The 15388-nt window shown below is 44.6% G+C and overlaps 1 protein-coding gene across 1 annotated transcript; it reads left to right on the top strand.

The window, feature by feature from the left end:
• The first annotated feature begins 60 nt into the window (after positions 1-60).
• Positions 61-10476, top strand: LOC309326037 (enkurin-like). Its single transcript, XM_081834557.1, has 6 exons — positions 61-201; positions 2232-2340; positions 2734-2882; positions 4153-4379; positions 5123-5269; positions 10005-10476. The coding sequence occupies exons 2-6, from the start codon at positions 2264-2266 to the stop codon at positions 10176-10178; spliced, it is 774 nt and encodes a 257-aa protein (XP_081690683.1). The 5' UTR covers positions 61-201; positions 2232-2263; the 3' UTR covers positions 10179-10476.
• The last annotated feature ends 4912 nt before the right edge of the window (positions 10477-15388 follow it).

Raw genomic sequence — 15388 nt, 5'->3', positions numbered from 1 at the left:
TCAAGAAAACTGCCCGCCTCGGGGACAAGGGAGGATGAGTTTGGAGCCCCTCCCTCCTGGGAGATGCATGCGACCAGTGGGCGGAGCCTCTGCGCACACCTGGGGGGCCCTCCTCCCTCCCTTCAGAATCCCAACTGCCACCTGCGACCTGAGCTGTGGGGGGGTGGGGGTGTCCAACTTGTTCAAATCTGCTCAGAAACGGTTAGTGTTTTAAAAAAAGTATATGGTGGTAAATGTTTTGGAAGATTTAACAAAAATGATATGGAGAATAAGGAAATGGTTAGTGGAGAGGGAGGACCCCTACGAAGAGAGGTTGTGGGGAGCATCAGTGTAAGGGGGGGCAGAACAACAGTCCCAGGTTCATCATCTACTCAAAAGAACCTAAGGAGACCCTGCTGGATCAGGCCAATGACCCATCTAATCCAGCATCCTCTTTGCCCAGGGCCCAACTAGACGCCCCAAAAGGAAACTGACAAGCAGGATTTGCACCCAGAGCCACCCAGAGCCCTTTCCTCCTCCTCTTCCTCCAGGAATTTGTCTAACCCTCTTTTAAAGCCATCCAGGTTGGTGGCCATGGCTGCTTCCTGTGGCCAGGAGTTCCACAGTTAAACTCTGTGCTGCATGAATAAGTCCCGTCTTTTATCTGACCTGAATCTTCCAACATTCAGCTTCACTGCATGTCCACAAGTTCTGGTGTTTTGAGAGAAGCATAATTTTATAAACTTCTAGTATGTCGCCTCGAACTCGCCTTTCCTCTAGACTCAAAATGCTGCAACTCTCAGAGGAGTCGCTCCACTCGCTCAGTCATTTTGGATGCCCTTTTCCGAACCTTTTCAAATTCTACAATATCCTTTTTGGATATTGTAGAATTTGAAAATATCCAGAACTGCACGCAGTACTCCAAATTGAGTTACACCATAGATTTGTGCCCCTCAGTTTTCTTGCTCTCAAGCGCTAACAATCACTTCCTGAAAATGAATCTCAAACCACTGTTGTTGTTGTCATCTAAAAGTCTGGCTGCCGAGAGAGCATATTTGTAAGATTCAGTAGTCCTCTCTCCTGGGGGTTTGGTTCCTCCCCTGCAAAAATTCCCCCTTAGGGGTTCAAATATGGTGCCTTCACACTAATATTCCCGGTTGATCAGAAATTATTCAGTGCTGCATTGCAGGACAGAGTTCAAGGAGTCTGCAAGAGCTTTCCATTAGGACAAACTCCCCATATAGGAAAAAGAATATACCGTATTTTTCCATGTATAAGACTATATTTTTTCCTAAATTTTTGAAGTTTAAAATAAGGGGTCGTCTTATACACGGATAGTGCATTTTCTTAATTTTGAGTCCCAAACAATAGGGGACATCTTATCCACAGAAAAATACGGTACCTCATCTTGGATGTTTCATCCTCTGGCCAACTGTCTTCTGCCACCCTAACGCCTCACCATCTCTTCATCCAACCATAAGTGGAAACACTTACTCAACCCAATTTAGTTTTGCTGTACAAGGAGAGACCTCCTTGTACCTCATCCAGAGTCGTTTTTCACTTTAGCAGGCAGTGCTAGGCTCCTCCTAAACTGGTCCTTACCCACTTTGTGCCTCGACTAATGCCTTGTGCCAGGGGTTTTCAACCAGTGTGCCATGGTACCCTGGGGTGCCTTGAATGATGGTCAGGGGTGCCACTGGCAACACTGGCCTCTGTCCCTCTTTCCTTCCCTCCCTCCTCTGATGCCCTCTTGTGTCTCTGCCTCCCAAAGGCTTGTGTGGCTGTTGTTTGCAGCAGCCCTGTCTACAAGCTCCCCAGTTGAATGGGGCCTCTGGGGCTGGCCAGGGGGGCTGATTGCCAGGAGTTGAGGCGGCCTCAGAGTAAGCAAGCAAGTGGGCGAGGGAGCCCAGCCAACCAGCCCTTGCTGTTGGGAATGGACAGACAAGTCCCAGGCCCCTGTGGGGCAGGGTGAGGAGGCACCTCTCTATGGGGCACAGGGGCAGCTCAGAGGCCAGGGGCGGCAGCAGCGGCTGCCCAGAGGACTCCCAAGAAGAGGGGAGAGGAGGCTGAGGAATCACTCCACAAGGGAGGGTGTTTGAAAATGGGTGAGGGGTTGCCGGCTCTGCAGATAAGGGGTGGCATAACTGGGCTCCTGAGCCCCACAGGGGAGCTGCAGAAAGAAAGGTAGTTGGTCCAGGGAGCCATGGACTCAAAAAGGTTGAAAACCTCTGCATTGTGCAATTTCAATGCAGCTCTCTCCAGGACTTTTGCCTGAAGCCTGAAGATGACTGCCTTCTATGCCGAGGAGATTATCTACAACCTGATTCCCAAAGAGGAGAAAAAACCTGTCAAGACGGTCAGGTATGGGGGCAAACTAGCAAACATTAATTTTTAAAAATAACCAAACAAACACCCCTTGGGAAATAGTACAGAGGGGCTCTCATCGCACTCCAAATCATTTTAAAGGAAATTAATTTGGTGGGTTGGATCCAGCCGTAGTCAGTCAAACGTGGGCATTAGTGAGATCAATGGGGCAAGCTAGTCATGTTGACTGTAGTGGGAGCTCTTTGCTTTATTTATTTACCTTTAGTTATTTATTTAAAGTCACTTCAGCCCCAAATGGCTCCCACTACCACCCCACCCCACCCCCCAGCACCTGCCACCTGAGGCAGCTGCCCCACATTGCCTGACGGCCGGCCAATGACTCTTGAAATATAAATGGTGTGCTTCTTTCCGCTACCTCTTGAACAAAAGGTTTATGTCGACCTTCAAGCCAACTGTGATACGCGAAATCCAAGAGAGGAAGACGGCGCCCTCCAAAACCATGGGGATCCCCAAGCTCTACATCCCCACACCAAGAGAGTTTCTTCGGAAGCATGCCAACGAGCCCAAGCTCTTAAAGCGTACGTTTTAGAAGAACCGTGGGGTCGGGGTGAGGTTTGTTGGAAGCACGAATCTCCGGAGCCATTTAAATCTTCTGTGCTATGGGTCTCTCCCAATCCTCTTGGAAAGCATTTGAGAGAGGACCACCGTCCACAACCACCACTTTGCCTGCTCTGTACATTGCGGGGAGTTGCACTAGTTGACCCTTTGTGTCCCTTCCAACTTTTCAACTGTATGATTCTAGGATTCTGCATCTGGTCTGAGAGAACAGCTGGACACTGGACCAGACCAGGTCTACCTAGAAAAGTTCTGCTTTCTTCTGGGGCTGCAAGTGAACCCAGTGTGCAACTGTGCTGTTGTTGTTTATTTCTGTATACCTTGCCTTTTCCCTGGTGGGACAAAAAAAATTGTGGGTGCCCTGCCCCTTCATGGGGAATGTTGTGAGGCCTGGAGCACCCACAAGCCCACACACTCGGCACCTACGTTGGGAGCAGAGGAATGGTGGGAGGAACCAGATAAGGAACCACCAAGGAAAGAAGGCTCAGAGCCCAGGGAGGGGTGGTGGGACAATGATGAGTGGGAAGAAGGAGATGAGGGAGAAGGTGGGAAGAGGAGGTATCAGAAGCTGGAGAGGCAACAGGGCTTAGTGAGCGGGGAGAGTCTGTGGCAGAGAGGAGTCCAAATTCAGAGGCAGAAGCTGAAGCAGGAGAGGAGGGAGAAGGTGGGAAGAGGAGGTATCAGAAGCTGGAGAGGCAACAGGGCTTAGTGAGCGGGGAGAGTCTGTGGCAGAGAGGAGTCCAAATTCAGAGGCAGAAGCTGAAGCAGGAGAGGAGGGAGACCAAGAGGCAGAGATGGGTCTGGATGGTGAAGAGTCATGGGTGTCTCTCCCTCCTGCTGTGATCAGCTCACCTCCTTGGTGGTCTCCAAGAACCAGGTGAGGCATGAAGAGGGCCTGACACATCCTGCTTTTGATTCTAAGGAGTTAACTCCAACTTGCTCAGTGTGATTTACTGCTGGCTCGCTCCTGTCAGCCAAACTGTAACCCTGGGAAGGGAACAACTCTCAGCACCAACAATTCTTTGGGGGAACCATTCATGGAGGAGATATCGATGGGTAGCCCCAAGCCAGGGTGGCTCTGCTCTGCCCTCCACAGTTGGAGGCAGCGATGCTTCTGAATCCCAGCTGCCAGAAACCGCAGGAGGGGAGAGGGCCTGCGTGCCAGAGGGTCCCCAAGGCAGTTCTTTGCTGATAAAACAGTTGCAAACATGTGGCTTTTCCAAAACGATGCAGGAAGAAGGAACCAAGGCATGAAGAAGCCACCAGGGCTAAATGTGCCCGAGAGGAATGACCACCCCATCATGGGCATCCGAAGCAAGAAGGATTACATCTCCTCAAACGTTGCCGAGGCCATCATGGCCGTGGCCAAGAAGCCCCTCCGGGCGTGTGTTGACGTGCGGAAGGGAGACAAGTTCCTCCTGGATGATTCAGGGCTCATTCAAAGATACCTCCACAAAAAGGTATGGTTCAGAGGAGCGCAGGAAGCTGCTTTTTATGGATCTGAGTCTTGGGCCATTTGGCCCAGTGTTGCCTACACTGGCTTGCAGCAAAAGCTCTCCAGGATTTTCAGATTTGGGGTCTCTCTCAGCCCTCCTTGGAGGTGCCCTTCTCTAGGCACATTTAAAAATCTCGGATGCTTTGGCTAAAATAGTATTTAAAGTGTGTTGCTAAGATTCTAGAGGCCTTACATAGACTCAGCAAAGATGCTAATCCAAGAGGGCCTTCTCAGTAGTGGCGCCCTCCCTGTGGAACATCCTCCCACCAGATGTCAAGGAAATAAACAACTATCTGACTTTTAGAAAATATCTGAAGGCAGCCCTGTTTCGGGAATTTTTTAATATTTGATGTTTTATTGTGTTTTTAATATCCTGTTGGAAGCTGCCCAGAGTCGCTGGGGAGACCCAGCCAGATGGGCGGAGTATAAGTAATACTTTTTTGTTATTATTATTATTAAATGGTTTTCTTTTATTCGCATTTTGCTCATGATCTGATTAACTGGGCAAATAATTGATTAATACACACATACATATATATATCCATAGTACCCAAACTAAAGTATTGGCCGCTTTGTTTATTCCTACAATGAACATTTTCTCGGTCAATTTCTTGCCATGCTTTGTGGGGGTGGAGGAGGAGATTAGGGGGTGTTCAGGCGTTTTCTGCAATGCATCGTTTGGGACATCCAAGTGTGCTTTCCTTGCAGGATTTTGGTGTGACACCAAAATACATTAAGAAGCGGATAATGGACGCCAAGAAGGCTCAGGAGGAGAGTGATGCTTACCTCCAGCAAGCCCTCATGCAGAAAGGCCTGACAAGACTCTCCAAGGCAGAGAAGGAGAAAATCATGGAGGTACACAGGGGTGACGCAGATCAGACAGGACGGGGGAGGAAATAAGTTGGCTCAGAAAAAGAACACCAAAATTATCATGGGGCTGGAGAGGCTCCCCTGTGAGGAATGGTTGCAGCGTTTGGGGCTTTTTAGTTAAGAGAAAAGGTGAGGGGGATGAGACAGGGGATGAAGAAGGGGGTGAGGAAGAGGAAGAAACAGAAAGGGAAACCACTCGAATTTAATTCGGCAAAACCCAAATTGGTAAATTACTGACTTTAGTACTAGACAAAAGTAATAATGAATCTTAAAATTTTAACATGGAATGTAAACGGTTTGAATGATAAAACTAAAAGGAATAAAATTGCAAATGTTTTGAAAAAGAAAAGATTGGATGTAATCTGTATGCAAGAGACTCATGTAGCCAAAAAGCACAAACACATCTTGTCAAACAAGAACCTAGGAATAGAATTTATAAGCTCTACGGTAGAGAAAAAAAAAGGAGTAGTAACATATGTTAATGAAAGATGGGAACCTAAACTGATCTACAAAGATGAAGAAGGAAGGATATTGGGAGTACAAATTAGCTTCCAGGGGGAAAAAATCAATATTGTAAATATATATGCCCCAAACTCAAACAGACCAGAGTTTTTTAAGAAACTGGAACAAGTCTTAATAAAATTAGAAAATAACAGGATGATATTATTGGGAGACTTCAATGCAGTGTCAACACCAGAGATTGATAGACAAACAGAAAAGAAAAAACGAAACCAAGGAAAGCTACCAAAATCATTCCAAGACTTGGAAGAGAATATGGATCTTATAGACATTTGGAGACATAAGCACCCAACAGAAAAGCAGTTTACGTTCTTTTCAGAGGTACATAAAAGTTGGGGTAGAATAGATCAAATATGGACCTCGAGGGAACTTACATTAAGAGCTACTAAATGTGAAATTCAACCGAGAACCCTCTCCGATCATAATTCAATAACATTGGAAATAAAAGGTGTAATGCAGGGAGGTTTCAGGTGGAGGTTAAACGAATATCTATTAGACAATGATGAAGTTATTGGAAAAGCCAAAGCCACCTTAAAAGAATATTTTGATTTGAATCTTAACGTAGGAATAAATTCAGAAGTAGTATGGGATGCCAGTAAGGCGGTTCTAAGAGGTTTCTTCATTCAACAAAATAGTTATAAGAAGAAAATAAGACAGCAAAAGAAGGAAGAAATTCTCAAACAGCTTAGGGAGTCTGAGAAAAAATTAACAGACAACCCGAAAGATGAACAAAGTATACAAACAATAAAAATATTACAAACACAATATTTGATGCTAATGAACCAAGAAATTGAATGGAAAGTCAAGTTAATGAGGCAGAGATATTTTGAATCGGCAAACAAAACTGGGAAATTATTAGCTTGGCAATTGAGGAAAAGACAAAAACAAAACGTGATAAACAAAATAAAAGTAGGGGAAGAATTGATAGAAGACCCAAAAAAGATACAGGAAATTTTTTTCAAATTTTATGAGAAGCTATATAAAAAAGGAGAAGAAGACTTAATCCAGATAGAAAAGTACCTCAAAAATTGTGAAGGAAAGACTGTAACAGAAGAAGAAAGGTCTCAACTAAACAGACCCACAAGAATAGAAGAGATCCAGGAGACGATTAAAAAAATGAATTTAGGGAAAGCACCGGGACCGGATGGCTTATCGGCAAAATATTATAAAGTTTTGGAAAATCAATTGACACCAGCGCTTTGTAAGACAATGAATAATATCCTGAAAGGAGGAAAAATACCTGAGTCTTGGAGGGAGGCATTTATAACGTTAATTCCAAAACCGGACACAGATAAATTGAACATCAAAAATTACAGGCCAATATCTTTATTAAATAACGACTATAAAATATACGCAGACATCATGGCAAACAGACTGAAAAAGTGTTTAACAAATTTAATTCATAAAGATCAGGCGGGTTTCCTCCCGAACAGGTTTTTGAAAGACAATGTAAGACACGTTATAAACATAATTGAACATTTGGAGATCAATAACGAGATACCAGCGGCACTGATTTTCATAGACGCCGAAAAGGCGTTCGATAATGTCTCTTGGGCGTTTTTAATAAAATCTATGGAAAAGGCAGGGATAGAGGGAGAAATCCTAAAAGGAATACAGGCAATATATTCAACCCAATTGGCAAAACTGGTAATAAATAACAATCTTACAAATACATTTAAAATAGAGAAGGGAACAAGGCAGGGGTGCCCTCTCTCCCCACTCTTATTCATTATGGTGTTAGAAGTTCTGGCGAACAAATTAAGATCGATACCAGAAATACAAGGAATTAAAATAGGATTGAAGGAATACAAGTTAAAAGCCTATGCGGACGATCTGATGTTATCCCTGGAAGAGCCGCAACGAAGCATTGGCAAAGCGCTGGAGACCTTAGAAGAATACGGTAAATCATCAGGCTTTAAATTGAATAAACTAAAGACAAAGATGTTAATAAAGAACTTAGGAAAGGTAGAAAAAGAAAAATTAGAGAGAAAATATGGAATATCGGTAGCAAAAAAAATAAAATATTTAGGAATATGGCTTACATCAAAAAATATAAATCTAATTGAGGACAACTATTCGACAACATGGAAAGAAATCAAAAAAGATATGGATGTCTGGAACAGAGTCAATCTCTCATGGATGGGTAGGATGGAGGCAATAAAGATGAATGTCCTTCCAAAAATGCTGTTTTTATTCCAAAACATTCCTGTAATTAGGGGGCCTAAATTATTCAGAGACTGGCAGAAAACCCTTTCAAGATTCATATGGCAGGGAAGGAGGCCAAGGATCAGATTTAAATTACTTACGGATCGAAAGGAGAGAGGAGGGCTCGCAGTCCCTAACTTAAAATTATATTATGAGGCCGCCTGCCTATGTTGGGTTAAGGATTGGATAACCTTGGAAGATTCTGACTTATTGGATTTGGAGGGGGCGGACAATAGGTTTGGCTGGCACGCCTACCTATGGTCAAATAAGGAGAAAGCTCACAAGGGGTTCTCAAACCACATTATCAGGGGTCCATTATATGAAGCCTGGGAAAAAAACAAAAAACTGTTGGAATGGAGAACACCTTGGTGGCTGTCCCCAATAAACATCCTAACAATTAAAAAAATAAACATGGAGGAGCCAAAATTGACAAATGAAGATTTATTGATAAGATCGGAAGACAGCTGGAAACTAAGACCATATGAGGAGCTGAAGGGGAAGTTGACAAGCTGGCTACAGTATCATCAAATCAACGCAAGATGGACAGAAGACAAAAAAATTGGAATGAATGACAAGAAATCGAAATTTCAGACAGAAATAATAGAAAGTAAATCTAAGTTACTATCCAAAATGTATAATATACTATTAGACTGGGATACAAAAGACGAAGAAATTAAGGAAGTTATGGTGAAGTGGGCAATAGACCTGGGGCACAATATAGAATATAATAAATGGTCAAAACTGTGGAATGAGGGAATAAAATTTACGGCGAGTGTTGCAATCAGAGAAAACTTGGAGAAGATGATATATAGATGGTATATAACACCAGAGAAACTAAACAAGATGTACAAGACTGGAAATAAGGCCTGCTGGAAATGCAAAATAAAAGAAGGCAATTTTATACACATGTGGTGGACATGTGGGGAAATAAAAAAAATTTGGGATATGATATATAATGAGTTAAAAAAAATATTTAGATACACGTTCCCTAAAAAACCAGAGGCCTTCTTATTAGGTATGATTGGGGAGGAAATCAGGAAAGAAGATAAAACTCTATTCCAATATTCAACAGCAGCGGCCAGAATGTTAATTGCTCAAAATTGGAAAAGCACGTATATACCAACCGTGAGGGAGTGGCAAACAAAACTATATGACTTTGTCAAATTGGCAAAAATGACACAGAGAATCAGAAACCAAAAGAACACAAAGTTGAATAACGACTGGATTAAATTCATGGCATATATAGAAGCTAATTTTAGAAACCTACCAACTATAGCAGGTCTATTATAAAACTTCCGATGTATAAACTAATAACCAATATCAGCGGTAAAAGTGATATTTTCAAAATTAGAAATCCGAAATCAGGGGGGTAGGAAGTCAGATAGTGTGTGATTTGTATTGGTCTAATGTTTATTTTATTTTTCTGACCTGTCCCCCTTTTTCTTTTTGTGATGGTGCCCTTTTACCTTTTCATTTAATGTTTGTGTTTTACTTTTTTGTGTGTATGTGAAGAATGAAACCCAATAAAAAGAATTAAAAAAAAAGAGAGAAAAGGTGAGGAAGAGGCAACATGATAAAAGTTTATCAAGTTATGCCTCCTGACACCAGGCGGACCCCTACGCTGTCCTCTTTTTGGTGCCTGATAAATACATTCTTGTCTAGACAAGCTACTCAGATGTTTAGAAAGTTGATACGAGTCTTAATCTATTTTTAGTCTATCGTTACTTAAAACTTTCAACATCTTAAATCATCGTACTTAATTTTTCTTAGTGATAATTTTATTATTTTGTCTCTTTTGAAAACGGCTTTGAGGGCTGTTCTTGTTTTTACAATCAAACGGTGCATATGTTTTATGAAATAAATACATTCATTTTACCCATGTTTAAATTTCTTTCTGCACTGCTGGCTGCAAAGGCACATAAAGCACATTTTGGCATCTTGCTGCCACATACTTCATAAGTTTGCTTAGAGTTTGCTTTTCCCTTCCTTCGCACAGGGCCTGAAGAAAAACTGGGAGGAGATCAACCACGAATACCAAAGTCTTTCCGTTTTCCTCGATTCGATTCCGAAGAGACTTCGCAAAGAGAAGATGGAGGTGGAGATGATGCAGCTGGAACACTACATCAAATTACTCGAGAAACACGACATTGTGTATATTTCAAGCGTATAGGGATACCATCAGAGATATTGGGCATGATCCAGGCTCAGTCAAGCACCTTCAAGGCCCATCATTGGTAACAGGGTGGGAACGAAGGCATTGTTCACAGTTCACCCTCTGAAATCAATGAAGCCACACAGGTCCTCCACTGTGGATGGAATCTGCCCATCGTGTAACAGGTTGTTTTTAACAAATTATTTTAATAGTTGCTTTTAGCCAACATGTAAGTTTAGAATGTTACAGCTTTGACAAAGGTGCAAAATGAAATCTTGTTTTATTTTGAAATAAATGTCCACACCAGTTTCATTCATCACCTGTGTACTTATTTATGAACAGAACAGAATTGTAGAGTTGAAGGAGACCCACAGCATCATCTAGTCCAGCCCCCGCAATGCAGGAACCACAGCTAAGCGAATGCTGCTTACCCACATGCATTGTCCAAAGCGGCGCACAATACATAAAACCGCAAAATATAAATGAACAAGCAAAATTCTTTAAAACCCAAAGCCCAGGCTTAACCCACCTCTCCCTGACAAGCACAATCAGATTTACCAGCTTTTCCGTTCGATGCATATAGGTGGGAAAGGTTCTGGTGCCTTTATTGCACACAAAATGCTGGACTCCGTACATTTATTCGCAAGGACTTGTCGTTGCAAGAACATTGCCTGATCCAGAGTCTTCCTCTGCCACACACAGTCGCTGCAGATTCCTCGACTAACATTCCCACTTTCGGGTCGTGAAATGTACTCGGAGTCAAGAGTGGATTTCATGCTCTTTATTCAGCTTATGGTGGTGAGGAGGAATAGAAGTTCCCCCGGAATGTCTGCTATATATACATTATTTACACAATGGGCCCCACGTGATTGTTGAATGGTTTCTTTAAATGTAAAGGTTCATCATTGTTCCACCTAATGTGTATGTCTTTAAGGGGCCAGAGCAAGGGCCAGAGCAAGATAACGAGACCCAGCTTTACAGCTGTGAAACATAGCAGGTGCTGCTGAGTTGCACTGATTAAAGGTGTGTCAGCATTTGCATGTAGTATATAAGGAGCAGCACCTAGCTCTCCCATTACCCTGGGGGTTGGGTCTGGTTTGTTGTTGATGTATTTAGTGTATAAGGAGGTTTTGTTTTTTGTAATTAAAACCTTGTTTAAGTTATTTTTGAGTCCCTTTCTTTTTAATGCATGGTCTCCCCAGCAAGCTCTCTGCAGCGCTACCATACTGCAAATAGCCAACATCTTTGGTTATGGGCCCAGCTAATTAGGGGCATTGTCTCCAGAGGCTGATCTGCTATACGCTGTTGCATAGTACTGAGTTCGGTTCCTTGTTCCCCTGCCGGTCGCCATTTTGGGAGGCCACGTGTGAAGCTGGGGCAGCCATTTTGTTTAAGGGAAAGGGGCTGGCAACCGCATTTAAAATTTTAAATATTCCTGCCTTCGATTTGTTTTGAGTTTATATAGATTTCCCGTGGTTCTAGGCTCTGATACACTCAGGTCTTCTATCAGCGCGCCTCTAAGCCACCAGCAGGGGAGCCCCTGCCAGTGCAGTTCGCTGGGATTGAGCATTAACCTTAATAAAAATAAATAAATAAATAAATAAATAGACAAATAAATAAAAAATAATAAAAGCCTCATACTTACGCTCCTAACTACTAATCAGTAAAAATCCAGAAGACAATACTAATATATATCACATCTGCATTTGGCAGCTACTGTTTATTTAGCGTTTTGGTGAACAACAAATTTCTATTTTAAGTTACTTTGGTTCCCGTCTTCTGCGGTGGGTCTAAGCGAATTCCTGGCGAACACTGCCATCTAGCGGCAAGAAGTATAATTGCAGCATTTTGTGAAGTGCATTTCAGATCCCTTATTTACAGCAACAGCCAGTGATTGTGGGCAGATCAGGTTGCCTGTTTGCCATTGCGGTTGTTTATTATAAACAAGAATTATATAAATAAGTAAATAAATTATTAAATAAGTAAAGACAGATAAATATAATAAATAAATAAATAAATAAATAAATAAATAAATAAATAAATAAAATTGTTTTGGTAAAAAGATAGGTAGAAAACAAGAAATAGACATTAAATAAATAAATAAATAAATAAATTCCCGATTTGTATAAAACTTGACTGCCCCCCCCCCAAGTCGCTGCTTTCGGCTTGGACATGGAGAGCAACAGCAATCCCCAACAATCTCAGCGTAGTAACGCCCTGGTACCAACAGGCCCTTGTAACCCTCAGGCCATGGCCCAGCTCTTATCCGCGCTGCAAGCATTCTACGCACAGTGCAGGACACCTATCACTCCCTCCCCGAACATCGTCGAGGTGTCACAAGATTGCATACCAGACACCCCCCCCAGTCAGCAGGGTCAGGATGGTCCCTCCACTAGTGCAGCCGACGTGGTTGAGCAGGCCCCCAGCAGGCCACGGACACGCTTACAAGCTGCCCGAACTCAAAAATCTAAGTCTGGTCCACTAAAAGGCAAGGCACCAGCTAAAAAACCTAGGGCGAGCGCTCAAAGTGCCAGGCCGGCGGTGGCCTCTACATCAGCCCCCCGCCAAGAGGTGGTGGATGTTCCCAGTGTATTTCAGGACAACCCTAGGCGACCGGGCACCTCGGAGGAGTCATCTTCCGAGGATGAGCTGCCCCCTCAGCAGGTGGCCTCAGCCAGCGACCCGGCCCCCGGTTTCGACACATCACGTAGTGGAAAGCGGAAGGCGAAGAAGAAGCACCGGGCCAAGAAAAGCAAGAAGAGGGATACTTCGGACTCCGACGATGAAACAGGTACCTCCTCCTCAGATGGGGATAGTGACGCTCCAATGGAATCATATTGGGGACAGGGGGAGGACATTGGAGCTCCCCAGTGGGTGCACGAACGGAGGGCCAACTCACACAGGAAGACATTTAATGGCACGCTTGATTGGAAGGATGGGGCCCTGGTTCCAGACGTTAAAGTCTCAACCAACGCCGCCACTGACTTTATTCTGGGGAACCACCTCTCTAAGAGGAAGAGGAACAAGATATTGAATGGCAATTATGTAGATATGTTCTCCTTGCTGCCCCCAGCTCAGGTCAGGGGAAAAGGGGAGAAAATTAAGTACTATGGGAAAAGGAGGTACAGGGTACCCCGGGTAGAGCGAACGTTTGAGAATTGGCTTAATGGCTATCAAGTGTTTATGGCTGTGGTGTCAAGTTGCTATCCCAAGAGGGGCGCGCATCTCGTGTCTTACCTGGCACACGTCAGGAGGGCACGGGAGTTGGCAGGAGATGAAGCTGCTTTGGCGTACGATGAAGACTTTCGGAGGAATGCCTCGCTAATGTCTTCAACGCGCTGGGACCAAAAGGACAACAATTGCTGGTTTGACCATGTGGGGCCCAATATCGAGAAGAAAGCCGCCCAACAGCCAAAATTTGGTAAGGTGGAGACCCAACGCCGTAGGCAGTGCTGGGACTTCAACAAGGGTACCTGTCAGCGCGTTAATTGTAAGTACGTGCATGAATGCGATAGGTGCTTAGGCAGCCACCCTGCAGTCAACTGCTTCAAAGGGAGGCAGCAGCCCTTTCGGGGAGGCAGGGGTCACCTCGCTCGGGGAAACAGGGGTGGCTCCGTCGGACCAGCAGCCCCCGCCCAAGGGCCAGCTGGGGCTCGTTACTAACATCTCCCTAGGCCTCGCGTGCTCTCCGATAAAATTGGAACCCTTGAGAGCATTGCTAAAGTTCTATCCAAATAGATGTGCAGCCCACCTACTGGATGAAGGGTTTTCTGAAGGTTTTAGAATTCCGGTTGCCTTCACACCCAATTACAGTTGCCCCCCTAACCAGAAATCAGTCTTGGAAAGGCCTGACATCGCGTTTAAAAAGATACAGAAGGAGGTTACAGCCGGCAGGGTGGCCGGTCCATTCGCAACTCCGCCTATCGAAGGGCTTCATATCTCCCCGCTTGGTATTGTCCCAAAGAAGGCCCCCGGCGAATTTAGAATGATACACAACCTGTCCTATCCCAAAGGAACCTCGGTTAATGACGCCATTCCCCAAGAGATGTGCACGGTGAAGTATTCGTCTTTCGATCAAGCTGTGCGGTTGGTGCGGAGCTTTGGCAGGGGCGCCTTTTTGGCAAAATGCGACATTGAGTCAGCATTTCGCTTACTTCCGGTTCATCCGGAAGACTACCGCTGGTTGGGTTTCAAATTCCAGGGAGCTTACTTCATTGACAAAGCTATGCCCATGGGTTGTTCTATTGCTTGTGCTGCATTTGAGACTTTCAGCACATTCTTGGAATGGGCCCTAAAGTTTAGAACTGGCTCTCTAGGGGTGGGGCATTATCTCGATGATTTTATTTTGGTGGCAAGTGATGCAGGGGAGTGCAGGTCCATCCTCCTGGCCTTCGAGTCCTTAGCTAGGGAGCTGGGGGTCCCTCTGGCAAGCGAGAAGACTGAGGGTCTGGTCACTACCATGACCTACCTGGGCATTGAACTTGATACCGTAGCCCAAACCTCGCGCTTACCGGCGGAAAAATTGGTTGCCTTAAGAGAGCTTATCGGCCAAATGCTGCCCCTAAAGAAGGTCACCTTGAGGCAAATTCAATCCCTCCTGGGGCACCTCAACTTTGCCTGCCGTGTAATTTCCCCCGGTCGTCCTTTTTGCGGCCGCCTAGCAAAGCTGTCCACGGGCTTACGGTCACCCCATCATAGGGTACGCCTTTCCAAGCCAGTAAAGGCGGACCTCCTTGTTTGGTTGCAATTCCTGAATGGTTTCAACGGCATATCGCTTTGGCAGGATAGTTTGGCGCTACAGTCTGATTTCCAAGTACATTCGGATGCGGCGGGGTCCTTAGGTTTTGGGGTCTACTTCAGGGGCCAGTGGTGCGCCCAGCACTGGCCTCCCTCCTGGCAAGGCAAACCGATACTACGTGACCTGACATTCTTAGAATTCTTTCCCATCGTTGTTGCAATTCATTTATGGGAGGACCAGTTCAAAAACCATAGGGTTTGTTTTTGGACGGACAATCTATCGGTCGTGTCAGTTTTGAATAAACAATCGTCACGCTCACCCAGAGTAGCGTCCCTTTTACGGTACTTTGTCCTTACCTGCTTGCGCTTGAACCTTCACGCTTCAGCCAAGTTTGTCCCTGGTATTGATAATAACATCGCGGATGCTTTATCTCGTTTCCAGATGGAACGCTTTCGCTCATTGGCGCCGGATGCGCAGCAGCAGCCGCAAC

This window comes from Podarcis erhardii, assembly GCF_964252035.2.
Source record: "Podarcis erhardii genome assembly, chromosome: 12".
Classification (NCBI taxonomy): Eukaryota; Metazoa; Chordata; class Lepidosauria; order Squamata; family Lacertidae; genus Podarcis; species Podarcis erhardii.
This window is presented reverse-complemented; position numbering and strand designations above follow the sequence as displayed.

Bases quoted from the DNA above. Each gene is read 5' to 3' on its own strand.
- LOC309326037 (XM_081834557.1), top strand. From the start codon at position 2,264: ATGACTGCCTTCTATGCCGAGGAGATTATCTACAACCTGATTCCCAAA. The intron at 2,341-2,733 runs GTATGGGGGCAA...CTTGAACAAAAG, and splicing joins AAACCTGTCAAGACGGTCAG to GTTTATGTCGACCTTCAAGC. The intron at 2,883-4,152 runs GTACGTTTTAGA...AAAACGATGCAG, and splicing joins CGAGCCCAAGCTCTTAAAGC to GAAGAAGGAACCAAGGCATG.